General features: G+C 40.9%; 1 protein-coding gene across 1 annotated transcript in view; it reads left to right on the top strand.

Moving 5' to 3' along the window:
* Positions 1-26,623, top strand: part of OSTN (osteocrin) — a 71,724-nt gene that overhangs the window by 37,840 nt on the left and 7,261 nt on the right. Inside the window, exons 2-3 of the mRNA XM_069768044.1 lie at positions 13,893-13,979; positions 20,121-20,299. Coding sequence (XP_069624145.1) covers positions 13,893-13,979; positions 20,121-20,299 — 266 coding nt within the window. The remainder of the gene's footprint in view (positions 1-13,892; positions 13,980-20,120; positions 20,300-26,623) is intronic.

Consider the following 26,623-nt stretch of genomic DNA (forward strand, 5'->3'; position numbering starts at 1 on the left):
TGGACTCACGTGGTGGACAATTTGACATTGTCTCAGGAGAAGGCTCAGCGTTTTGCTAACCGTCGTCGGTGTGTTGGTCCCCGGCTTCGTGTTGGGGATTTGGTCTGGTTGTCTTCTCGTCATGTTCCTATGAAGGTTTCTTCCCCCAAGTTCAAGCCTCGCTTTATTGGGCCTTATAAGATTTCTGAAATTATCAATCCAGTGTCTTTTCGTTTGGCCCTTCCAGCTTCCTTTTCCATTCATAATGTGTTCCATAGATCTTTGTTGCGGATATATGTGGTACCTATGGTTCCCTCCGTTGATCCTCCTGCTCCGGTGTTGGTTGAGGGGGAATTGGAATATGTGGTAGAGAAGATTTTGGATTCTCGTTTTTCGAGGCGGAAGCTTCAGTATCTGGTCAAGTGGAAGGGTTATGGCCAGGAGGATAATTCTTGGGTTGTTGCCTCCGATGTTCATGCTCCCGATTTGGTTCATGCTTTCCATTTGGCTCATCCTAATCGGCCTGGGAGCTCTGGTGAAGGTTCGGTGACCCCTCCTCAAGGGGGGTGGTACTGTTGTGAATTCCGTTCTGGAGCTCCCTTCTGTGGTTGCTAATGGTGTGCTTGCGAGTTCTGCCCTTGGGCTCCCTCTGGTGGTTTCGAGTGGAACTGCTGCTCCGTTAGGTAGCTGTAGCAGCTGCCTTCACTAATCGCCTTCCTGAGTTTGCTATTTAAACCTGCTCTGGGCTTTAGTCCATGCCTGCTGTCAATGTTCTTGGTTGGATTTGATTCTTCTCTTGGATTTCTCATATGGCCAGTCCTTGTCTGCAAAAGATAAGTTTTGCTAGTTTGTTTGTCCATTTGTTTGGACTCTATTGCTTTGCATTTTGTCTCTTTTGTCCAGCTTGTCACTATGTCTTATTTAGGCTAGCTGGAAGCTCTGGGAAAGCAGATTTGCCCCTCCACACCGTGAGTCGGTGTGGAGTTCATTTTTGTAAAATCTGCGTGGATTTTGTAGTTTTTAATACTGACCGCACAGTATCCTTTGCTCTCTGTCTATCTAGTTTAGTATTGGCCTCCCCTTTGCTGAATTCTAATTTCATTTCTGTGTTCGTCATTTCCCTCTCCTTTCACTGTCAATATTTGTGGGGGGCTATCTTTCCTTTTGGGGGTTTCTCTGAGGCAAGATAGCTTTCTATTTCCTTCTTTAGGGGTAGTTATATCTTAGGCTGTGACGAGGTGTCTAGGGAGTGTCAGGAACATCCCTCGGCTATTTCTAGTTGTGTTGTTAGGATTAGGGACTGCGGTCAGTAGAGATACCACCTTCTCAGAGCTCGTTCCATGTTGCGTTTTAGCCACCAGGTCATTTCAGTGTGGCCTCTTAACCACCAGGTCATAACAATGGACACCTCGACACGCGCTTCACCACAACAGTGGCTTCATCAGGAGGTGAGTAAGCAACATATGTGACCCCTTTAAATACTAAAAAGTTGTGATATAATTACCTGCAGCCGTGTGCGGCGCGCCACCACCATGTTGCGATACGCCGAGGAGAGCGGCGCTCAAGGTGCGCATCACCACGTCACATGATTCGGTCAGATGACAAGACCCGTGACCATGGCAACGCGTCACCATGGCTGAGCGCCACCCACCACCGCGCGAAGCAGCGCATGTGCAGTGCGCGCTCCGGCCAGGTATAAGGTGAGAAAAGGTGGGCGTGTATGTCCAGGAATAAAAGATCAGATCAATGGCACGTAAAGTGTCAAACAAATGCCATGAAAGACTCCCAACAATAAGACCAAAGGTAGATCAAAATTTACAAAATATACGGTAACTTGGCCCTAGGGGAGGAATACATATTGTGGACCCAGCACACATGCTCGTCAGACCAACTAAAGTATATACATCAACATTGTGTATCCTACCGTGCGGCACACAGAAAATAATTGCCCATACAGACAGTAAGAAATACATGGGGAGTGGGACTATGCCAGTAAAGATTCCATGGCGCCTACTCCAAATCCCCCAGACATAAATGATTACAGACATATTAGTCACATCATTATTACTAATCTTATAAAGAATATTATAATATATCACATAAAACAATCAGTCTTGTAATGGGCTGCAATATTCATAACATAGTTGGTCCAAAAGATCTTCATGCATGGATTTCCAAGTCCATACAATATTCCAAGACAATAGCCTCCTTATTCTCCCAAATATTCCGCCAGATGGTCCAGAAACGTGTGTAAACAACAATGCACAACTATTTTGTATAACTACAATCGAAATAAAAGAAAACAAGTTTAAAAGCAGAACACAACAACCATAAATTAAAGAAAAAAACAAACATTAAATTTGCGCCTACTTCTGAAATGAAGGACTTGAAGCTTAATGCCTCATTCAGGCCTTTAGGGGCAACTGTATCGAGGCAGACCATGCATTTGGTTTCCCTTTTCAAGAGTTCCTTTTTATAGTTCCCCCCTCAAATTCCCAGTTGCACCCTATCTATGCCCTTAACCCTGAACGCTTTTGGGTTTCTATTATAGTGGATACGGAAGTGTTTAGGTATGGTTTTTAGAATTGAGGAGTTATGGGCCATTGCTGCATTTTTTATATCCCTGGCATGTTCCAGGGTCCTGACCCTCAACTGTCTGGTCGTCATCCTGACATATATTAATTTACATGGACAATAGCCATAATATACCACCATATCCATAGTACAGGATATATGGTGTGTCATTTTATAAGTCCTAGTAGCAACACTATTGTCGAATGTAAATGACCTTTCAATGTACTGACATGCAGAGCAGTCACCATTGAAAGGACCCCCAAGTTGGGCCTACACGTGCAGAAAAATGGGACTTCTGTGGTGCCACATAGTGACTTCGTGTCAATAAATCCTTCAAGTTTTTTGAACGTCTCCAAGTCACAGAAGGGTTCTCGGGCAGATACCTACTCAGATCTTCATCTGCTCACAGGATAGACCAATGTTTACGCAAGATGGACGCAAGATGTCCATCATATTGGCCCATCTTGAATTAAATGTTGTAATAAGTCTAATTGGTTCATCTTGTTGTAACACCCTCCTTTTGACTAGCAATTCACCTCTCTGTTAGCTCTCCTATACCCCTTCCGTATACATTTATGGTTGTATCCACGTTGTTGTAAGTGCCTAGTAAGGATCCCTGCCTGATTCTGAAACTTACCCTCATCAGAACAAATACGCCTCATGCGAAGGAATTGCCCCACCGGTATCGCCCTGGTCGTCTGGGGATGATGCGCTGAGGAGGCATGAAGGAGGGCATTTACCGCTGTATTTTTACGATAGACATCAGTAGTCAAATATCCATTACTGTCTGTCTGTATCAAGACATCAAGAAATTCCACTTCCTTTTTGCTATATTTATAAGTAAGTTTGATATTATACGGATTGTCATTCAAATTTGTCATAAAGGAAATCAATGACGTCTCTGAGTCCTGCCATATAGACAATATATCATCGATATATCTGGAGCATGAGACCACAGCAGAGAAGTCCCCCATTTCGTAGACCACCTCTTTCTCCCACAGCTCCAGGAACAAATTAGCGTATGAGGGCGCACAAGTCGCCCCCATCGCTGTTCCCTGCAGCTGTAGGAAAAATCTATCTTTAAATGTAAAAAAATTGTGGGTCAAAATAAATTTTAAAAGATCCAAAATAAAAGTAACCAAATGATCGTCCAAATTTGTCATCTCCAGGAAGGACCTCGATGCCGTGATCCCATGATAGTGAAATATCGATGTATATAGTGACTCAATGTCACAAACCACTAGGAACATATCCTGTTCCAATTGTATGTTGTTAAGATGCGTCAAAATGTCTGTGGTATCTTTGATAAATTAAGGCAGGGTTTCTACACAGCGCTGGAGATAGAAATCAACAAAGCAGCAAATGGCCTCATTGATGCCCCCAATCCCCGAGACGATAGGGCGACCCAGTGGGTTGTTCTTATCCTTATGTATTTTTGGCAGTAGGTAGAATGTTGGAACCGTTGGTGTGTCGGTAACCAACCACTCCAACATTCTACCCGTAATCGTACCTTCTTGGTACGGTGTTTTGGGCTGTTGGCCCTCGTCATTGCGAAGCATGAGAACTAATTTGGCTAGGTGAGAGGCTCTGGACTGGGTCGCTACTTCCAACAGGTGGCACTATAGAGTTTAAGTCCTCTTTTTCTCAGAAGAGGCAATTTGCATATTATATTTCCCAGAGGAGCATTGCACGGCGAATAAGCCTCCTTACCATGACAAGCCAGAGATGGTATGTCACTCTCCATAAGGAGAAACGATACCCTCTAAAACTATTGCATTCATTTATTTTAATGATAGTTCATGCCTAAAATGTGAGGCAGATTGGTGGAATTTGGAGTCCTATGACCCCCCCAAATCACTCAAAAATGTTAGCTGCAACTTTTGTGGTGAATGAGTTCATCGTGACTTGGATTATTTAAGATTATTGTACCTGTTTTATTATGTATACCCCTTCTCACATGTAGAGCGCCATGGAACAAATGGCGCTATAATAATAAATAATAATAATATACTTTCTGATGACCTTTTTATTGAGCTCTATCTGCACATTCAGATAGGAGATCCGAGCATTTGTGGCAGTTGAGCAGCATACAGCAGAGTAGCTTTTAAGGGATCTGTGGGTGCCTCAGGTCCCACACTCAATCAATCTGCTACACATGTTAGGTAGTACCTATCATTTAAATAAATATGATAGGTACTCCTTAAGCATAATTTGTATACAACATATGCATAATTTTTTTTATTTGAGATATGGACCTATGTGAAATATTTTTAAAGAAAAAAGGAAAAGGAAGTTTATTGGAAACAGGGAAAAGACAAGTAAAAAGTTTGCATTGTTTAAAACCTATACAACTTTGTGGCCTCCTTAAAGGGGACCATACATTTAAAATAAATTGCCTGGTGTGAGTACACAGGGAATAATATTATATCTAGCCATTATATGACTTATAGCCTACATTTGTATCAGTTTCCTCTCTTGGAGATTCTTTTTCTATGTGCAATCCACTCTGAACTAGTGGGTGTATAATGGCAGCTATGATGACTGCCATACACAACACACAAACAGGAATTATTGTTCTTCATTTCTTTTTTTGTTCACATAGCAGCAGAAGCATTAAAAGAATACACAGCAGTACTGATCAGTGTAGATATAAATTCAATGTTGGTTAGAGGTAAAAGACTTGTTAGAAAGCTCAACATGATTTTTCTGTCTTTGACTTTGTGCTTGTTTTCTCGCTCTGCTCCTTTCTCCTCCTTCCTCCTACCTTCTGAATAGAGTATAACGGGCTGTGGCGCATGATACCACGGTGAAATGATAGTCTGCTTTGTCTGAGCAATTAAAATTTGAACTATTTTTTAGGTCAGAGACAGACTGCCATATAACACGGGTGATAATCAAATCGCACTGCACAGACTGCTCCGGCACCTCTCCTGACCTCAGTATGACAGCGTGATGTATTTCTATGCAGCTGTCAAGCTCAGATCATGAGATGAGAGCAGACAGTACAAGGTTTATGATGCGATTCTTGCATGAGAAATATGACTGTCTGACTCTGCCCTGTACCGTCACACAGTGCCATTTTGATCGCTGCGACGGTACGATTCGTGACGTTCCAGCGATATCCATACGATATCGCTGTGTCTGACACGCAGCAGCGATCAGGGACCCTGCTGAGAATCGTACGTCGTAGCAGATCGTTTGGAACATTCTTTCGTCGCTGGATCTCCCACTGTCATCGCTGGATCGGTGTGTGTGACACCGATGTTTATCCTGGTTACCATCGTAAATGTAAAAAAAAACAAACAGTACATACTTACATTCCGGTGTCCGTCAGGTCCCTTGCCGTCTGCTTCCCGCACTGACTGACTGCCGGCCATAAAGTGAAAGCAGAGCACAGCACGCTGTGCTGTGCTTTCACTTTACGACCGGCAGTCAGTCAGTGCGGGAAGCAGACGGCAAGGGACAGACACCGGAATGTAAGTATGTAGTGTTTGGTTTTTTTTACGCTGGTAACCAGGGTAAACATCGGGTTACTAAGCGCGGCCCTGCACTTAGTAACCCAATGTTTACCCTGGTTACCCGGGGACCTCGGCATCGTTGGTCGCTGGAGAGCTGTCTGTGTGACAGCTCTCCAGCGACCACACAACGACTTACCAACGATCACGGCCAGGTCGTATCGCTGGTCGTGATCGTTGGTAAATCGTATAGTGTAACGGTACCCTTAGAGTGGATGGTGAGTTCAGGAAAAGGAGGGAGGACAAGTGTCATAATTGTGGACTTAACCAAATTTGTCTGATAATGATAAGATATTAAGCTATATTACAAAGTTGTTATATTCAGCTGTACGATTAATTTATGCAAAGTTCATTGAATGTACAGTTCCCATTTAATATAGAGAGTTCAGTTGACTGAGGAATAGGCAATAGATGTTCACTAACAATAAATGGCTCTTTTTTTCTTTAGATGTTAATATCTTCATCCTTGAGAATCCTATAAAATCCAACTATGCCTATTACCGTTGCATATAAAAATCATAAAATGTTGATATCACAATAGGGCTTCCATATTTAATTACTAACACCAAATCCTTTTACAGTGCTGTCATTTATCTTGAAATTTGTATTTATTCTTCCTTGCTATGGAAGAAGTATGCAACACAGTCTGTTTCTTAATGATTATGTTTTAGTTGGAAAAGCAACAAAGGTTTAACACATTGTAAATGATGATTAGGAGGACAGATCCATAAATGGCTTTTCTCTTAACAGGAACATATTATCGAAGATAATATACACAGGAGCAAAATGCTGTATTATAAACTGACTTGTGGCGTTCTCTGAGAAATCATGTTTTTCTAAAAATGTTGCCTTGTATGCTACATTTTATAGTTATATTTATATGTCCCAAAATTATTAAATTATTCTTCTGAGAAAATATAATTATCATGTTTTATCTAATCAAATGCTTTAAGACTTCAACTGGAGGCTCAAAAGTAAGATTTACACATATTCTTAAGAGATTTCTTTTGAATCAAATCTCAATTTTTGGGACAACAATTTTACGAGTAATATTATCACAAATTAATGATGTGACCCAGACCTAAATCTGGATGGACTTCTTTATAATCAATGTATTCTACACTGTTCGCTGTAGTTCTTGAGAACTTCTTGTGTGAGCAGCAAATTGCAAAGAGCAAAGGGCTAATACATCTCTCCTTCTAAAGTCAAAAGAGGTCACAAGGTAGGATCTCCCCAGAAATCCTAAAATAGCCACAAAGTCCTAAAATATTTTTCCCCTAAATCACCTTTAACCTCAGCATTTTGTTTTGGGCGCCAGGGTGAGGAAAAAGGAGGCAGCAAATGATCCCACTTCCAAATTCTGCACGAGTCTAATTTCAACCACTTAATCAAGTGTCTTTTGTAAGGCAGGTGCTATGGTTTATTTTTGTTAGTATACCATATTCTTTTTTTGGAAATTCAGTCTTTTGGATGAATAAACCCAAGCAAGCACATTAAGCCATATTAAATGTGTGTATTTAGGCAGCCCGTTTATTTTTATATCCTCACGTCCAAATAATCAGGATGTGGTCATCGAAGGGACGATAGAGTCTCTTTATACTTCTGCATGCATACAGACATATTATAAAGCTATTCATGGTTTCTCTATTGTAGGAGGAAAGAGAGCATTTGTAAGAATCAGACACACCAAAGCTAAATACATAGCAAAGGCATGCTTTAATGTGGAATTCCTAATGATCATTCACATGCTGGTTAATATTTGGTTAATAGTACACAATGAGAGCTATATAAAAAGCCAAACAGCTACTATGTACAATTGCTACAAGCTCAATCTATATAATTAAAGGAAATCTGTTACGTTAAAGGAATCAACGATCCTAAGCCGTCTACGTGGGCATGCATAAAAACACACATACTTGGTATCATCATGTCAGTAAAAACTTGGGAACTATAAAAATCTCATGCAAATTAACCGGTACAGTAAACACTGTAAGATATGTTAACAAAAAAACAAGGCAAAACTGCTGTTTTTTTCATCGTACCATCCAAAAAGCGGAAAAAAAAACACAAGAAGTCAAATAAATAAAGAAAAATGGTATCACTGAAAATGACATCTTGTCCTACAAACATCAAGAGCTCACACACCTTAGTTGGCAAAAAATAAAGATGTTATAGCTCTTGGAATATGGTAATGCTAAAACAAATCATTTTGTATAAAAAAAATAGTTTAGTGTAAAAATGTAGCAAAACATAAATACAAACCCCCAATGGAAACATTCACTTCAAGTGTAGACTCCATCTGACCTGTTTCCTATCTCTTTTAGGGCGCTTTCACAGGTCCATGTCTCTGGTACATGTGGTGACAGTTTAAACATTTAACGGAAACACTGACATACCTAGACCCATTCAAGTGAAAAAATATCCCAGATCAGAAGCTTAGCTCAGCCTTAAAGAAGACATTTTCTGATTTGATGAAACAAGTGTCCCACAGAGATCTGCCTGTCTGTCTGCCGGTATAAGTTAACTTTCAAGTGTGAGTGTGAACCTGAACACTAACTACCTACTATCTGTATATAATAACTTGCCCCATTATCATTAGTAAAGAGACTGTTCTGTTTAAGGTCACACTGCTTCTTCATGATTACTATCACCACCATCATCCTCTACTTATGATGCAGCTACTGAGCAAACCATCATTTTCCACATTACCTGTACTGATGTGCGAAGATTTGGGATTTACTATCAGCCCTATATCCAGGAGCCTGTCTCAAACTGTCTGCTATGCATCTGGCATATCAAGAAACTATCTCCCACTGTTATATCCCTTGTCCTCTGCCATACACCACATGAGGTTACCACTAAAGTGGTGTCATAAACATGATTCAAACCTGTGTGGTTAAACCCCATTAGATTGTGAATCTTGAGCCTTAACCACTCAGCCACTGTGACGCCACTTTTGTGGTTACCTGATGTGATGTACAGCAGAGGGCTGTGCTCTTGGCAGTTTATGATGTGATTCACGGTGGCCAAGCTTTCTGTCACAATGAGCCTCTTTTCCCTCTTCAATTACACGCACAAAGTTCCACAATATATAAAAAGACAAGAGATATAACAGTGGGAGATAGTTTGTTGCTGCGCCAGATGGGTATCAAACCATTTGAGATGGACTCCTGGACGTAGGGATGATGGTGAATCTCAAATCTCTGCACATCCGAATGGATAATGTGGAAGATGATGGACATGATCGCTATAGGTCTTGGAAAATGGCACCTTTCTTTTTCTTTTTTAATAATCTTTGGATTTTTTTTTCACCACTTAAATAAAAAATAACCTATACATGTTTGATATCTGCAAATTCGTAAAGAACTATAGTGGCAGGTCAGTTTTAGCACTTAGTGATCGCGGTAAAAATAAGAAAAACAACTGTGGAATGCCGGAACACGACCTTTGACGTATCTATACGTTATAGGTAACGAAGAGGTTAATAGATATTAACAGAGATAGCTGTGGTACAATCAGCCCACAGTCTACCTTTTGGGTTAAAAATCATAGATTGTGAGGTATATAATACTTAACTTTTTTAAATCATTAAATTAGTGAACAAAGTGTGCAAAACAAAGGACTGTTGAGTCTAGCTCCTTGGGGAGGATGTTTAATTACTAATCCTCGTATAAGTGTTGTCAACCCCATATCTTATTATAAACCATGGTCGGTTCTCCAACTATCCAGGGGAAATATAAACCATAGATGGTACTAGGAATTACATATCCTGAGAAGAACACTTGAATAAGTGCCCTAATTCAGAAGTTTGATCACTTTGTTTTTAAGGGGTATCATCAACTTTCGGTCCAAGTAAGGACCAGATAGGCATTTAATTCCCAATCAATAGTTGTAACACATGGAACAAAGGTAAGGAACAACATTGTAAATAGTGTAAAAGTTAAAACATGTAAAAACAGCGGCAAAACTGTTATTTTGTTTATATTCCTTCCCACAAAGAGGTAATAACACTTAGTCAATAAGTAATATGTACCCCAAAATGATGCCCCTGACAAATACAAATCATTTTATGACATTTTATTAATTATTATCAAAACTTTGCAGTTGTAAATTCAAATATTTGACATTCTTATTCCGGACCTACAGTGTAAGCCAGTGCCACTGTATGCTATGAAAGTTTGAAGATGTGTGATTGTGCTTGTAAAATCTATTACAGCAAATTCATTCCTCACATATGAGACTATAATTCCACTTAATGTGGATTTGGAGGCAGTAACGAAAAAAATGTGTTACCAGAAATTATTTTTCCCAAATTAACAACATTTAAAAAAAAAAACACATGGGACTCAATTCATCAATGTCTTGGTGTCTTTTTTTCTGGAATAAAAATGGATCTAGAAGTGACTTTTTTTTATTTGCACGTTATTTATTATTTAATTTGCAGCTTTAACCTGACTTAACTTTTTTTCATTTGTTCAACAATGTGGGCATGGTTTTCCTTATCCAGATGTTTTATCCTAATTCATCACCTGCGACTTTTTGAATTGGATAACAGATTTGTAGAATTGTACTGCAGTACTCAAGTAGAGTGAAAAATGTATTTTTGCATAATTGCATGACGATTGTGTGACGTTTTAAAGGATCCTGTTAGTTTATGTTCTAAAAAGGTACAAAAAATGTAAAAATCAAGAAGAAAAAGCAGCTCTGATATTGCACAAATTTCATCAACACAAGTACACCATTTGGAAGAATTTGGCATGAGAATCATCAACGAATACCACAAGAAAAAAGAGCCAAGTCTCTTAAAAAAAAAGGAAATGAAGAACCACGGCCTTAGTTTCCGTAGTTATGGACTGGGAGGAGTCTTTTGTGCAATACGTAGCTACCTATTTATGTACTCATAATCATCTACATGTTTATATCATCTTACATTTTTGCCACATTCACACATCTTACATTTTAGAATAATTTTTTTTTTACAAAAACAAGGAAGCCTGCTTTTAAATCCTTGGTGATATTTGGTGCTCATATAGAGTGGATGTGCCCACTGCATGTATGGAGCAGTCTCAAAAGCTAAGTCTGCTCCAGACAGCTGTCTTATACAGCAAGCACCCAATAAGGCTATGTGCACATGATCCAGAAGTAGCAGCGTTTTGGATGCAGCATATTTTCGCTGCTTCCAAAACGATGCATTCTATTGAATGCAGGTAAATCCACATGTGTTCACTGAACCAATCCAATACATTGTATGGGTGAAATTTCTCTCACGGTGACTGGCGTCTCTATAAGAGAAATTGACATGCTGCGGTCGGTCCTGAAAGACGTTTCCGCAGGTAATCCACAGATGCACATACATGCAGAGTGGACATGGAATTTCTATGAATCACATACACTATGCTGTAACATCTCGCCCCTGCAGTTTTGATGCTTCATAAATACGCGGCACCAAAACTGCAGCAATTCTTGAAAGTGGGGCTTGTGCCCTAATAGTTTCTGCGATCATAGCTAGCTCTAATCTCTTCAGGCTAAGCTCTTAGGCGAGGTTCACATTGCGTTAATGGGTTAACGCTAATGGACTGCGTTGCACGGCGAAAATGTCGCAATTAACGTCGTGCAATGGGTTTGTTAGCGCACCCTTTGACAGCAATGTGATTTGTGCCTCTAGCGCATCGATAGCGCATGCCATTTTTGGCACGCACTAGGGATGTGCCGTTCTTTTGTGACGGACCTCGGATGCTGCTTGCAGCGTTCGAGGTGCGTCCGAGGTCCGTCCCTCGCTAGCGCAGATCGGGGATCTGCGCTAGCAGGGACGGTGAACGCGGACCCAAAATAAACTTTGCATTAGCACAATCCGCTAGCGCTATGCGCTTAACGGATTGCCCTAACACAATGTGAACCTAGCCTAAAGGTACCGTCACACTAAGCGACGCTGCAGCGATACCGACAATGATCCGGATCGCTGCAGCGTCGCTGTTTGGTCGCTGGAGAGCTGTCACACAGACAGCTCTCCAGCGACCAACGATCCCGAGGTCCCCGGTAACCAGGGTAAACATCGGGTTACTAAGCGCAGGACCACGCTTAGTAACCCGATGTTTACCCTGGTTACCATCGTTAAAGTAAAAAAAACAACCGCTACATACTTACCTACCGCTGTCTGTCCTCGGCGCTCTGCTTCTCTGGTCTGGCTGTGAGCGCCGGGCAGCCGGAAAGCAGAGCGGTGACGTCACCGCTCTGCTTTCCGGCCGCTGTGCTCACAGCCAGACCAGAGAAGCAGAGCGCCGGGGACAGACAGCGGTAGGTAAGTATGTAGCGGTTGTTTTTTTTACTTTAACGATGGTAACCAGGGTAAACATCGGGTTACTAAGCGCGGCTCTGCGCTTAGTAACCCGATGTTTACCCTGGTTACCAGTGAAGACATCGCTGAATCGGTGTCACACACGCCGATTCAGCCATGTCTGCGGGGAGTCCAGCGATGAAACAAAGTTCTGGACTTTCTTCCCCGACCAGCGACAGCACAGCAGGGGCCTGATCGCTGCTGCCTGTCACACTGGACGATATCGCTAGCCAGGACGCTGCAACGTCACGGATCGCTAGCGATATCGTCTAGTGTGACGGTACCTTTAGATGCAGCTAACAATTGTGACAGCAGAATTTCATAGATTTGCATTTTGGAGGGTGTTCCTTTTCATGGCCATTTTACCCCCCACAGAGTGAATTTACATCATCGTAACTGGAGACCTACTCATGGAACCTGGGCTTAACATGCTTGTACACCTCTGAAGTCTAGCTTCTATAAACTTCTATAAAGTTTGCCATCCAGCAGCAATTTATTTACTAAAAAAACATATACAGTAAACTACACACAAAGCATTTCCTTGGAAAACTATGTGTAAATTACATAGAGAATTGGTCTATGTAAAGTTCATGTTAAAAATAAAATCGCATTGCAATTGTGTCGCATTAGCAAGGAAATCAGATGTAAATCGGATGCTATGTGTTAAAAATCAGATTGTACTCACATGAAAATCGCATGACACTCGTTCAAAATCGGACTTTTTTTAACGGTGATGGGTATGAGCCCTTAGAACTGAAACTTTGCATACCTTGGCCATGGAATAAATATTTGTCTGAGTTTTTTTGAAGGACGTGCTGCTTTCATTTTGGCTTTTTGTATTTTGGGATCTGCTTGCTAGTGGATCCAGAGGTTTGTACCCACATTGGCAGATTTGTGCGGCTTTGATTTGTTCTTATTCCTACCCAAAATGATAGATTGGAAAGTCACATAATCCCAATATAAAATGTAAAGATTGTTCCATCAAAAATAAGTCCTCTTTTGACAATAAAAAAGTATGGCTTTCAGAACATGGTGATTAAGGCAACATTTTTTTTTAAGAAAAGATTTTTAAATGAGTAAAGAAATGCATATAAATTTTGTTCACCATAACCATACTGATCCATAGAACATAGTTACCAGGTCCTTTTTCATCCAAAGAGAAAGTTGTAAAAACGAAAACTAAAAAACTATAGCATAATTGCTGGTTTTATTTAATTCTATCCAACACAGATTTTTTTTCCATTTCAGAACAATATATGGTAAAATGAATGGAAAAACTAAAAAATGCAACACATCCTGCAAAAAAACAATTGCTACTATGGCCATATCAATAGAGAAAAAAAGAGGATGATTCCTCCCCAACACCTAAAGATAAAGTGGCCAACTCTTTTAAACCATAGTTCTACTGACGATACCGAGCATTCCCTTATCAGTCAGCTTTATGAAACATGATATATTCCTTATTAGTAATGTTGGCCTTTTCTTTACAGATGATGGACTGGAGCAATGTGAGTGTCTATCTTTTCCTTGCTGTTGCTATCCTGAAGTGGACTGGTCTAACAGAGGCATCTTCAGAGGTAGGGGAGTAAGTACTGTAGAATTATTTTATTTATTATTCATTACAATCTACCTTCAATGGGGGTAATTTAGCAAATGTGTACACTGACTAATATTTTGTGCTGCATTATAAAGAAAAATAAAAAGATATATTCAGTGGCATGTATAAGTTTGGGCAAATTTACTATTATTGCAGCATCAGTAGTAAAAAGATATAATGTTAAAAATAAAAAAAATAAAAAACTGTGCTATTCTCACCTTCCGACGTCCACTGATGCGCGCGATGCTGCCGCCAGCTTCCGTTCCCAGAGATACCGCTAAGTCATCTCAGTTATTTCACAATGCATCACTGGGAACGGAAGCTGGCGGCCGCATCGCTTGGGACAGCTTCGGTGTACGATGGAGGGCGAGTATGTAACTATTTTTATTTTAATTCTTTTTTTAACAGGGATATGGTGCCCACCCTGCTCTATACTACATGGGCTGTGTTATATACTGCGTGGCCTGTGTTATATACTACGTAGGCTGTGCTATATATTACATGGGTTGTGTTATATATGGCCTAGCTGCTATATACTATGTGGGCACTGCTATATACTACGTGGCTGTGCTATATACTACGTGGCTGTCTGTGTTACGTGGGCTGTGCTATATACTATGTGGCTGCTATATACTATGTGGCTGCTATATACTACGTGGCTGTGCTATATACCATGTAGCTGTCTGTATTACGTGGACTGTGCTATATACAATGTGGCTGCTATATACTATGTGGCTGCTATATACTATGTGGCTGCCATATACTATGTGGCTGTGCTTTATACTATGTGGCTGCTATATACTACGTGGCTGTGCTATATACTACATGGCTGTCTGTGTTACGTGGGCTGTGCTACATACTATGTAGCTACTATATACTATGTGGCTGCTATATACTATGTGGCTGTGCTATATACTACGTGGCTGTCTGTGCTATATACTACGTGACTGTCTGTGCTATATACTACGTGACTGTGCTATATACTACGTGGCTGTGTTAAGCGCTACATACATACATATTCTAGAATACCCGATGTTATATACTACGTGGGCTGTGCTATATATTACGTGGGCTGTGTTATATACTGCCTGGCTGCTATGTACTACGTAGGCAATGTTATATACTGCATGGGCTGTGTTATATACTACGTGGCCTGTGTTATATACTAAGTGGGCTGTGCTATATATTACGTGGGCTGTGCTATATACTACATGGCTGCCATATACTATGTGGCTGCTATATACTACGTGCCTGTCTGTGTTACGTGGGCTGTGCTATATACTATGTGGCTGCTATATACTATGTGGCTGCTATATACTACGTGGCTGTGCTATATACTACATGGCTGTCTGTTTTACGTGGGCTGTGCTATATAGTATGTGGCTGCTATATACTATGTGGCTGTGCTATATAGTATGTGGCTGCTATATACTATGTGGCTGCTATATACTATGTGGCTGTGCTATATACTATGTGGCTGTGGTATATACTACGTGGCTGTCTGTGTTATATACTACGTGGCTGTGTTATATACTACGTGGCTGTGCTATATACTACGTGGCTGTGCTAAGCGTGACGTACATACATACATATTCTAGAATACCTGATGTGTTAGAATCGGGCCACCATCTAGTATATATATATATATATATATATATTTATATATATATATATATATTCATTCATTTTTTATACTTTAAAAATTACAAAAAGGAAAATGGGCTGATGCTAAGGTTGGATATTAGCATGGTTTGTACCTTGTAGAACCCCCTTTTGAAAGTATCACAGTTTGTAAATGCTTTTTATAGTCAACTAGGATTGTTTCAGTTCTTATTTGAGGGGTTTTCATACATTCTTCCTTGGAAAATTCTTCCAGTTCTGTGAGATTCCTGGGTTGTCTTGCAGGCACTGCTAATTCAAGGTCTCGCCACAGATTTTCATTGATGTTCAAATCAGGGGACTGTGAGGGCCATTGTAAAACCTTCAGCATGCACCTTTTGAGATAGTCTAGTATGGATTTTGACGTGTGTTTAGGATCATTATACATTTGTAGAAGCCATCCTCTTTTCAACTTCAATTTCAGCTTTTTTACAGATGGTGTTATGCTTGCATAAAGAATTTGTTGAAATTTCATTGAATCCATTCTGCCTTTACCCATAAAGTGTTCCATGTGGCATTGGCTGAAACACAAACCCAAATCATGATTGATCCACCGCCATGCTTAATGGCTGGCAAGATGTTCTTTTCCTGAAATTCTGTGCTTTTGTTTCTCCACACATAACTTTGATCATTGTGGCCAAAGAGTTTTTTAACCTCACCGGTCCACAGGACTTGTTTTTGAAATGCATTAGACTGGTTTAGATATTCTTTTGCATACTTCTGATACAGAATTTTATGGTGAGAACACAGGAGAGGTTTTCTTCTGATGACTTTTCCATGAAGGCCATATTTATGCAGGTGTCTCTGAACAATGTAACAATGTACCACAACACCAGAGTCTGCTAAATCTTTTTGAAGGTCTTTTGCAGTCAAGCGGGGTTCTGATTTCCCGTTCAAGCAATCCTATGAGCAGCTCTCTCTGAAATCTTGCTTGGTCTTCCAGACCTTTTCTTGACCTCCACTGTTCCTGTTGACTGCCAATTCTTAATTACACTGAGGAAAGAGCAACTTGAAAACACTTTGCTATCTTCTTACAGCTTTCTCCTGCTTTGTGGGCCTCCACCATTTTCAGAGTGCTAAGCAGCTGCTTAGTGGAACACATGGCTGCTGTACAAGGTTAGACAAGACTGGGTTTTTATAAATCTGGGAAATTTGCATCACCTGGCCTTTCCTGATGATGATAGTGAACAAATCATAATCCTAAGGGTACTTTCACACATCAGGTTTTTTGCATCAGGCACAATCTGGCGAATGTTGAAAAAACTGGATCCGGCGCAGATTGTGAAAAACTGATGCGACGGATCCATTTTTTCAACGGATCCGGCTAGCGTATCTAGATTATTGGATTCAAAAAATTGAAGCATGCTCAGTTTAAAAAACTGGAATCTGGCACCGGAATCTGTCATTTTCTGGATCCAGCACCTTCCAGCTCACATAGACTTCCATTCTAGTAAACAGCTGGAAGCTACGGATCCGGCACTTCCGGCTTTTTTGCCGGAGAAAAAAAACGTTGCAATGGACGTTTTTTCAAGAAACCGGAAACGGCAGATTTGCCGGATCCGGCGAAAACCGGACGAAACACAAGGTCATCAGGCACAATCCGGCACTAATACAAGTCTATGGTGAAAAAAACGGATCCGGCAGCAACATTTGCCGCTTCCGTTTTTTTGAAAATTAGCCGGATTGAGCCTGACGCTGAAAGCCTGATGTATGAAAGTAGCCTAACATACTAATTAAGGTCTGATATCTTGGTTAAAGTTATCTGAGCACATAAATCTCCAAGGGTGTCCATATGTTTGCAAATTCCCATTTTCCTTTTTGTAATTTTTAAAATGTAAAATATGACAATATATACCGTAATTGTTTTTTGCCTAAAATAAAAGAAATGTGTCAGAATTAACGTTAGGCCTTATCATTTCATCTTCAACTTTCTTAACTGTTCACGATAACAGTAATTTGACCAGGGTTTCCCAAACTTTCACATGCCATTGTATATACATTTTAAATAATCAATGTATCAGTATAAATATATCATACATGTTCTCACTGTTCCTTAAATGTTACAGGAAAAATATATCTTTGTATCTTGTTAGTCAGTAGACAGAAAAACAATCAGAATTGAGAGTCCTCAGTGGTTGGTACCTTTGAATGGCTACCCAACAAGATGATAACAAATAGCAAGCTTTCCACACTAAGCAGACTACTCTTTATCAGGCATAGTTTAACCCCTTCATGACATATGACATAACCATACGTCCTGATTGGGAAGGGGTTTCCTCAAACTGACTTAGTTACATCATGGGCTACAGCAGTGTCAGTGCTCACAGGCCACAGCACTAATTGGTCAGAAATCATTATCCATTTGCACCAATGAATCAGTGATCAAAAGGGCAGTTTAACCTCTGAAAGACCACTCTGCACCATCTCTTTCCAGCTTGGAACAGTGTACAGCGACATTGTGTTGATAAGCTGCTCACCTGTTAGGACTTGTGTTGATGTAAGGAAGTGGAGGTGTTGCACACGTTCCCTTTGAAGACATGTGCATTAATTTAATGTGATATGGTGTTTGTATGTCTGATGATTTTTATTGTTAGCAAGAAGTGGTATACGACCGACGATGCCGAAGTCCCCTGGTAACCAGGGTAAACATCGGGTTACTAAGCGCAGGGCCGCGCTTAGTAACCCGATGTTTACCCTGGTTACCATTGTAAATGTAAAAAAAAACAAACACTACATACTTACATTCCGGTGTCTGTCCCCCGGCCTCAGCTTCCCTGCACTGTCTCAGCGCCGGCCGGCCGTAAAGCATAGCGGTGACTTCATCGCTGTGCTTTACGGCTGGCCGGCGCTCACAGTCAGTGCGGGAAGCTGACGGCGAGGGGACAGACACCGGAATGTAAGTATGTACTGTTTGTTTTTTTTTACATTTACAATGGTAACCAGGGTAAACATCAGGTTACTAAGCGCGGCCCTGCGCTTAGTAACCCGATGTTTACCCTGGTTACCAGTGAAGACATCGCTGAATCGGCGTCACACATGCCGATTCAGCGATGTCTGCGGGAGATCCAGCGACGAAATAAAGTTCTGGCCTTTCTGCTCCGACCAACGATGTCACAGCAGGATCAAGATCGCTGCTGCGTGTCAAATACAACGATATCGCTATCCAGGACGCTGCAATGTCACGGATCGCTAGCGATATCGTTGTTAAGTCGCTCAGTGTGAAGGTACCTTTAGAGTTAATAAGTTGCGACTAGCAGAGAGGAGGAGATAAGTGAGGGCACAACAGAGAGCTTCCTGGAAAAAACATCAGATAGGGATAAGCCTGCAGTAGAAGCAAACCTGAGGTCTCGCTATTCAGCAAAACCATATACAGTGGGTGCTTTTGTGGCAAGTAGGAGACGACCTAGGCAATTGGTAAGCACCTACGAGGGAAGCCTTGCTGGGTGGTAAGACAAAGAGGAAATGCCATGAGTGGGGTAGTCCTGAGGCATCAATAAAGAGGAAACCTAAGTAGCAGCCATATTGAAAACTCCCCTAAGTGGATAAATACGCAGTTGTAAGTATAGGTCTTTTGCGTACTGGACTGTTGTGGCATTATTGGGGATGAGAAGGTTCCTGAATTAGTGTGCTGTGTTGAGACAAAAGAGCTAAGCGAAGTAAAAAGCCAGAGTGACTCTACCAAAGAGAAGGGAAAGTAACTGATGATGTTCTATGTCAAAACAGAAATGTCCTTGAAGATGAATGCCTACTATTTGCTGTACATATTTCTTCATAAGTTATTCTTCAGTAAAAATAAGTTTATTTAGGAGCTATCGTCTAGCACACTGAACTCTGTTACTTCTGGTCCTGGCTGTCCGGAAATAATGGTACGATGTGGTCTTCAAGAGCGTATTACCATCACAAGTTCATACACCCAGCCAGCACCCCCATTCTCATGTGGTGTGCCAGAGAATGGAGCACAAGAACCTCTGCCACAGCTTCTGGCTACTGGGTATTTTCTGTCGCATAGGCTCCTCAAATGGGATGTGGTCCCTAAAAAAATGGTTGTGTTAATTTTTGGGGAAAAATAAAAAAAAATTGATGATAAACTTTTAAACCTTCTAACTTCCTAACAAAAAAAAATGTTTCAAAAATTATGCTGATGTAAAGCAGACATGTTTTACATGTTATTTCTTAGCTTGTGGGGTATAAATACCTAGTTTAAAGGCATAAAGATTCAAAGTAAGAGGTTAACGATCGTCTCTGCAATGGAAATAGGTGAAACTATCCCTAGTGAAGAGACCTGAGTAGTCTGGAAAACTTGCTATCCACTAGTGCTGAGCGAACGTGCTCGGATAAGGTGTTATCCGACCATGTTCATGTGCTAACCGAGTGTCTTAGGCATGCTCGAATACCATTACCATTCACGTTGAATTTTATTAAACAGAGGTTTGACTCTTCAATTGTTTTGGATGTTGGTCAGCGATCAATTTCGAATGAAGAGAAGTCAGCAGATCTGGCAGCTAAGCTCTTACTTCTGGATGAACTTGTCTCTCTGGAAAATGATGTGATTGAGACCAAGAAGAAAAGAAGTTTTCCAGGATTTGGATCTCCGCTCGACAGAATTTCTGCAAGCACTATCGAAATTAAGGGAAAACAAAGGTGAATATACCTGTATAGAAGAACAATTAGTGCATGTTTCAAACTATATGACCTTGTCAATTTTCTCCCATTACAGAAAAATGTGTGTATTTGTGGAAGAGCTCATTCGGTTCATACATATCTCAATAAAAAATAAATGTTCTGGGACAAAGACGATTAATTTCATAAAATTCAAAGCTGTACTTGTAAGATTCAGCCAGAAGAGGGAGCCAAGAAACTGTAACAACAAACATATTTAAATAAAGTGTATGTTCAACTTGTGGACATATCTGCATTAAAAAAAAAAAAAAATATATATATATATATATATATATATACAGTACAGAGAATGCCAAGAGTGTGCAAAGCAGTCATCAAAGCAAAAGGTGGCTACTTTGAAGAACCTAGAATATAAGACATAATCTCAGTTGTTTCACACTTTTTTGTTAAGTATATGATTCCACATGTGATAATTCATAGTTTTGATGCCTTCAGTGTGAATATACAATTTTCATGGGCATGAAAATACAGAAAAATCTTTAAATGAGAAGATGTGTCCAAACTTTTGGTCTGTACTGTATATATATATATATATGAATATATATATATATATATATATATATATATATATATTTATATTTATTTAGATGACATTAGACATAATAAGTATAATAATAGAAAACAAATTCTATATGTGTGTAGAGAACTATGCTCTTGCATCTGACACGTGACTACACCTTTGATATGGGGTGAACAGTGTAGTTTGGGCACATACTTTTTTTGTAAATCATGAATGAGCCAACAAACCATAGTAAATGTCAATGTGCATAACTACTGGTCAAAAATAAATAGATGAAACCTAGACTAAAACAGTAGAGGTAATGATTTGTTGTCAAGCAGTACAGTTACATTTTGTCTTCTTGGCCTTGTGTGTTAGAACTTGTTCTTCTAATGACATGATGATTAATATCTTAGTAAAAGGTGGAGTACTATGTAACCTTTTTTACTGCACATATCCCAGAATCAATTGTTTATTAATGCCCAAAAAATAAACAGCCTGTGGATGCCTGTGTTTGTTAACTATAATTACCTGCTTACTCTTTGCTTTTAGACACAACTAGTATTCTGCTATTCACGCCTAAGTCAAAACTCCTCAAACAAGAGGAAGCAACTGCATAGAATGAAATAGCTACCTACATAAAATATTTGATAATCCAGTCATCTTATGAACTCTAGCAATACATTTCCTGTACATGAAAACCCTTAAATGGCCATTTTGGTATATGCAAAGTTACATATAAAATAAAAATCATTAGCCCCTTAGTGGCAGAGCCAATTTTGACCTTAATGACCAAGCCAGTTTTTACAATTCTGACCACTGTCACTTTATGAGGTTATAGCTCTGGAACGCTTCAACGGATTCCACTGATTCTGAGAATCTTTCTTCATGACATATTGTACTTCATATCAGTGGTATAATTTCTTTGATATGACTTGCATTTATTTATGAAAAAAATGGAAATTTGGTAAAAAGTTAAAATTTTTTGCAATTTTCAAACTTAATTTTTGTACACGTAAATCAGAGAGTGGTGTCACACAAAATAGTTAATAAATAACATTTCCCACGTGTCTACTTTACATCAGCCCAATTTTGGAAACATTTTTTTTGTTAGGATGTTGTAAGAGTTAAAAGTTGACCAGCGATTTCTCATTTTTCCATCAAAATTTATAAAAACATTTTTTTAGGGACATTTGAATTGAGTTTGGTGGTCAGTATAACAGAAAATACCCAAAAGTGACACCATTCTAAAAACTACACCCATGAAGGTGCTCAAAACCACATTCAAGAAGTTTATTAACCCATCAGGTGCTTCACGAGAGCTAAAGCAATGTGGAAGGAAAAAATGAACATTTTATTTTTTTCACAAAAAAATTTACTTTGGAATCAAACTTTTTTATTTTCAAGAGGGTATCAGGAGAAAATGGACAACAAAATGTGTTGTGCAATTTCTACTGAGTACGCCAATACCCCATATGTGGAGGAAAGACACTGTTTGGGCACATGGTAGGGCTCAGAAGGAAGGGAGCACCATTTCACTTTTTGAACACAAAATTGGCTGGAATCAATGGCAGTGGCCATGTCAGATTTGGAGACCCCCTGATGTACCTAAACAGTGGAAACCCCCAAATTATAACTCCAACCCTAACACAGCCCTAACGCCAACCCTAACCTCAACACACCCCTAACCCTAATCCTAACCATAACCCTAACAACAACCGTAATCCCCAAACCACCCTATCCCCAACACCACAACCATAACCCCAATACAACCCTAACCCCAACACAAACCTAACCCTAACCCAAGCTCTAACCCTAGCCCCAACCCTAACCCTAGCCCCAACCCTAACCCTAGCCCAACCCTAACCCTAGCTCTAATCCTAACCCAACCTTAACCTTAGCACAACCCTAACCCTAGCTCTAACCCCAACCTCTGTGACTTCAATACCAGCCCCATTTGACTGCGACTTGGATGCAATTGGTCTGCAATTTGATTGTGATTTTGCTCAGCAAAATCACAGCTTTGAAATAATTACATGACAGCAAGTTGCAGACAAGTTGCACAAATGCTTATGTGTTGTGAATTCTGTGGCAGCGCTCTCTCCTGTGGTCACAAGTGGTACTTCGGCTGATTCTCTCTGTGAACTTCTGTTGGTGGAGGGAAGTGGTACTGCGGCTTCTGAGTTTCCTCCCTCAGGTGATCTGGTGAGGTCGTTAGGTGCTTCTCTACTTAACTCCACCTAATGCTTTGATCCTGGCTTCCTGTCAATGTTCCAGTGTTGGACTTGCTTTTCCCTGGATCATTCCTGTGGCCTGCTGCTCTGCATAGCTAAGTTCTTCTTTGCTATTTGTTTGCTATTTTTTCTGTCCAGCTTGTCTAATTTGTTGCTGGAAGCTCTGGGACGCAAAGGGTGTACCTCCGTGCCGTTAGTTCGGTACGGAGGGTCTTTTTGCACCCTTTGCGTGGTTTTCTTTAGGGTTTTGTGTAGACCGCAAAGTTGCCTTTTCTGTCCTCGATCTGTTAAGAAAGTCGGGCCTCACTTTGCTGAATCTATTTCATCTCTGCGTTTGTCTTTTCATCTTAACTCACAGTCATTATATGTGGGGGGCTGCCTTTTCCTTTGGGGTATTTCTTTGAGGCAAGGTAGGCTTATTTTCTATCTTCAGGCTAGTTAGTTTCTCAGGCTGTGCCTAGTTGCATAGGCAGAGTTAGGCGCAATCCACGGCTGCCTCTAGTGTTGTTTGGAGAGGATTAGGGATTGCGGTCTGCAGAGTTCCCATGTCTCAGAGCTCGTTCTATGATTTTGGGTTATTGTCAGATCACTGTATGTGCTCTGACCGCTATGTCCATTGTAGTACTGAATTGCCTTTCATAACAGTACAGGAAGCCAAAAGTACTAATGATTCTCAATAGAGGGAAAAAAGAAGTTCTGAGACCATTTTTTTTTCTTTGCACTGTGTTTTGCCTTTTTTTTCCCCTAGACATTTGGGTGGTTCAGTACACAGGTGTAGCGATGGACATTAGAAGTCTGTCTTCATTTGTGGATCAGCTCTCGGCAAGAGTACAAAAGATTCAAGACACTATTGATCAGAAAGCTATATTGGAACCAAGAATTCCTATTCCTGATTTGTTTTTTGGAGATAGAACTAAGTTTCTGAGTTTCAAAAATAATTGTAAATTGTTTCTGGCCTTGAAAACTCGCTCCTCTGGTGATCCAGTTCAACAGGTTTTGATTGTTATTTCTTTTTTGCGCGGCGACCCTCAGGACTGGGCATTTTCTCTTGCGCCAGGAGATCCTGCATTGAGTAATATCGATGCGTTTTTCCTGGCGCTCGGATTGCTGTACGATGAACCTAATTCAGTGGATCAGGCAGAGAAAAATTTGCTGGCTCTTTGTCAGGGTCAGGATGAGATAGAGGTATATTGTCAGAAATTTAGAAAGTGGTCCGTGCTCACTCAATGGAATGAATCTGCGCTGGCAGCTATGTTCAGAAAGGGTCTCTCTGAAGCCCTTAAGGATGTCATGGTGGGATTTCCTATGCCTGCTGGTTTGAATGAGTCTATGTCTTTGGCCATTCAGATCGGCCGACGCTTGCGTGAGCGTAAATCTGTGCACCATTAGGTGGTATTACCTGAGCTTAAACCTGAGCCTATGCAGTGCGATAGGACTTTGACCAGAGTTAAACGGCAAGAACACAGACGTCTGAATGGGCTGTGTTTCTACTGTGGTGATTCCACTCATGCTATCTCTGATTGTCCTAAGCGCACTAAGCGGTTCGCTAGGTCTGCCACCATTGGTACTGTACAGTCAAAATTTCTTCTGTCCGTTACCTTGATCTGCTCTTTGTCATCGTATTCTGTCATGGCATTTGTGGATTCAGGCGCTGCCCTGAATTTGATGGACTTGGAGTATGCTAAGCGTTGTGGGTATCTCTTAGAGCCCTTGCAGTGTCCTATTCCATTGAGAGGAATTGATGCCACGCCTTTGGCCAAGAATAAGCCTCAATACTGGACCCAGCTGACCATGTGCATGGCTCCTGCACATCAGGAGGTTATTCGCTTTCTGGTGTTGCATAATCTGCATGATGTGGTCGTGTTGGGGTTGCCATGGCTACAAGCCCATAATCCAGTATTAGATTGGAAATCCATGTCGGTGTCCAGCTGGGGTTGTCAGGGGGTACATGGTGATGTTCCATTTCTGTCAATTTCGTCATCCACCCCTTCTGAGGTTCCAGAGTTCTTGTCTGATTACCGGGATGTATTTGATGAGCCCAAGTCCGATGCCCTACCTCCGCATAGGGATTGTGATTGTGCTATCAATTTGATTCCTGGTAGTAAATTCCCAAAAGGTCGACTGTTTAATTTATCCGTGCCTGAGCTCGCCGCTATGCGCAGTTATGTGAAGGAATCCCTGGAGAAGGGGCATATTCGCCCGTCATCGTCACCATTAGGAGCAAGGTTCTTTTTTGTAGCCAAGAAGGATGGTTCGCTGAGACCTTGTATAGATTACCGCCTTCTAAATAAGATCACGGTTAAATTTCAGTACCCCTTGCCATTGTTATCTGATTTGTTTGCTCGGATTAAGGGGGCTAGTTGGTTCACCAAGATAGATCTTCGTGGTGCGTATAATCTGGTGCGAATCAGGTGAGGAGATGAATGGAAAACTGCATTTAATACGCCCGAGGGTCATTTTGAGTATCTAGTGATGCCATTTGGACTTGCCAATGCTCCATCAGTGTTTCAGTCCTTTATGCATGACATCTTCCGAGAGTACCTGGATAAATTCCTGATTGTGTACTTGGATGACATTTTGATCTTCTCGGATGATTGAGAGTCTCATGTGAAGCAGGTCAGAACAGTTTTTCAGGTCCTGCATGCTAATTCTTTGTTTGTGAAGGGATCAAAGTGTCTCTTTGGTGTGCAGAAGGTTTCATTTTTGGGGTTCATCTTTTCCCCTTCTACTATCGAGATGGATCCTGTTAAGGTCCAAGCCATCCATGATTGGACTCAGCCGACATCTCTGAAAAGTCTGCAAAAGTTCCTGGGCTTTGCTAATTTTTATCGTCGCTTCATCTGCAATTTTTCTAGTATTGCCAAACCATTGACCGATTTGACCAAGAAGGGTGCTGATTTGGTCAATTGGTCTTCTGCTGCTGTGGAAGCTTTTCAAGACTTGAAGCGTCGTTTTTCTTCTGCCCCTGTGTTGTGTCAACCAGATGTTTCTCTTCCGTTCCAGGTCGAGGTTGATGCTTCTGAGATTAGAGCAGGGGCTGTTTTGTCGCAGAGAGGTTCTGATTGCTCAGTGATGAAACCATGCGCTTTTTTTTCCAGGAAGTTTTCGCCTTCTGTGCGAAATTATGATGTGGGCAACCGAGAGTTGCTGGCCATGAAGTGGGCATTCGAGGAGTGGCGTCATTGGCTTGAAGGAGCTAAGCATCGCGTGGTGGTATTGACTGATCATAAGAACTTGACTTATCTTGAGTATGCTAAGCGGTTGAATCCTAGACAGGCTCGTTGGTCGCTGTTTTTTGCCCGTTTTGACTTTGTGATTTCGTACCTTCCAAGCTCTAAAAATGTGAAGGCGGATGCTCTGTCTAGGAGTTTTGTGCCCGACTCTCCGGGTTTGTCTGAGCCGGCGGGTATCCTCAAGGAAGGAGTAATTGTGTCTGCCATCTCCCCTGATTTGCGGCGGGTGCTGCAAAAATTTCAGGCTAATAAACCTGATCGTTGTCCAGCGGAGAGACTGTTTGTCCCTGATAGCTGGACCAATAAAGTTATCTCTGAG

The sequence above is a fragment of the Ranitomeya imitator genome, chromosome 5 (assembly GCF_032444005.1).
Source record: "Ranitomeya imitator isolate aRanImi1 chromosome 5, aRanImi1.pri, whole genome shotgun sequence".
Taxonomy (NCBI): Eukaryota; Metazoa; Chordata; class Amphibia; order Anura; family Dendrobatidae; genus Ranitomeya; species Ranitomeya imitator.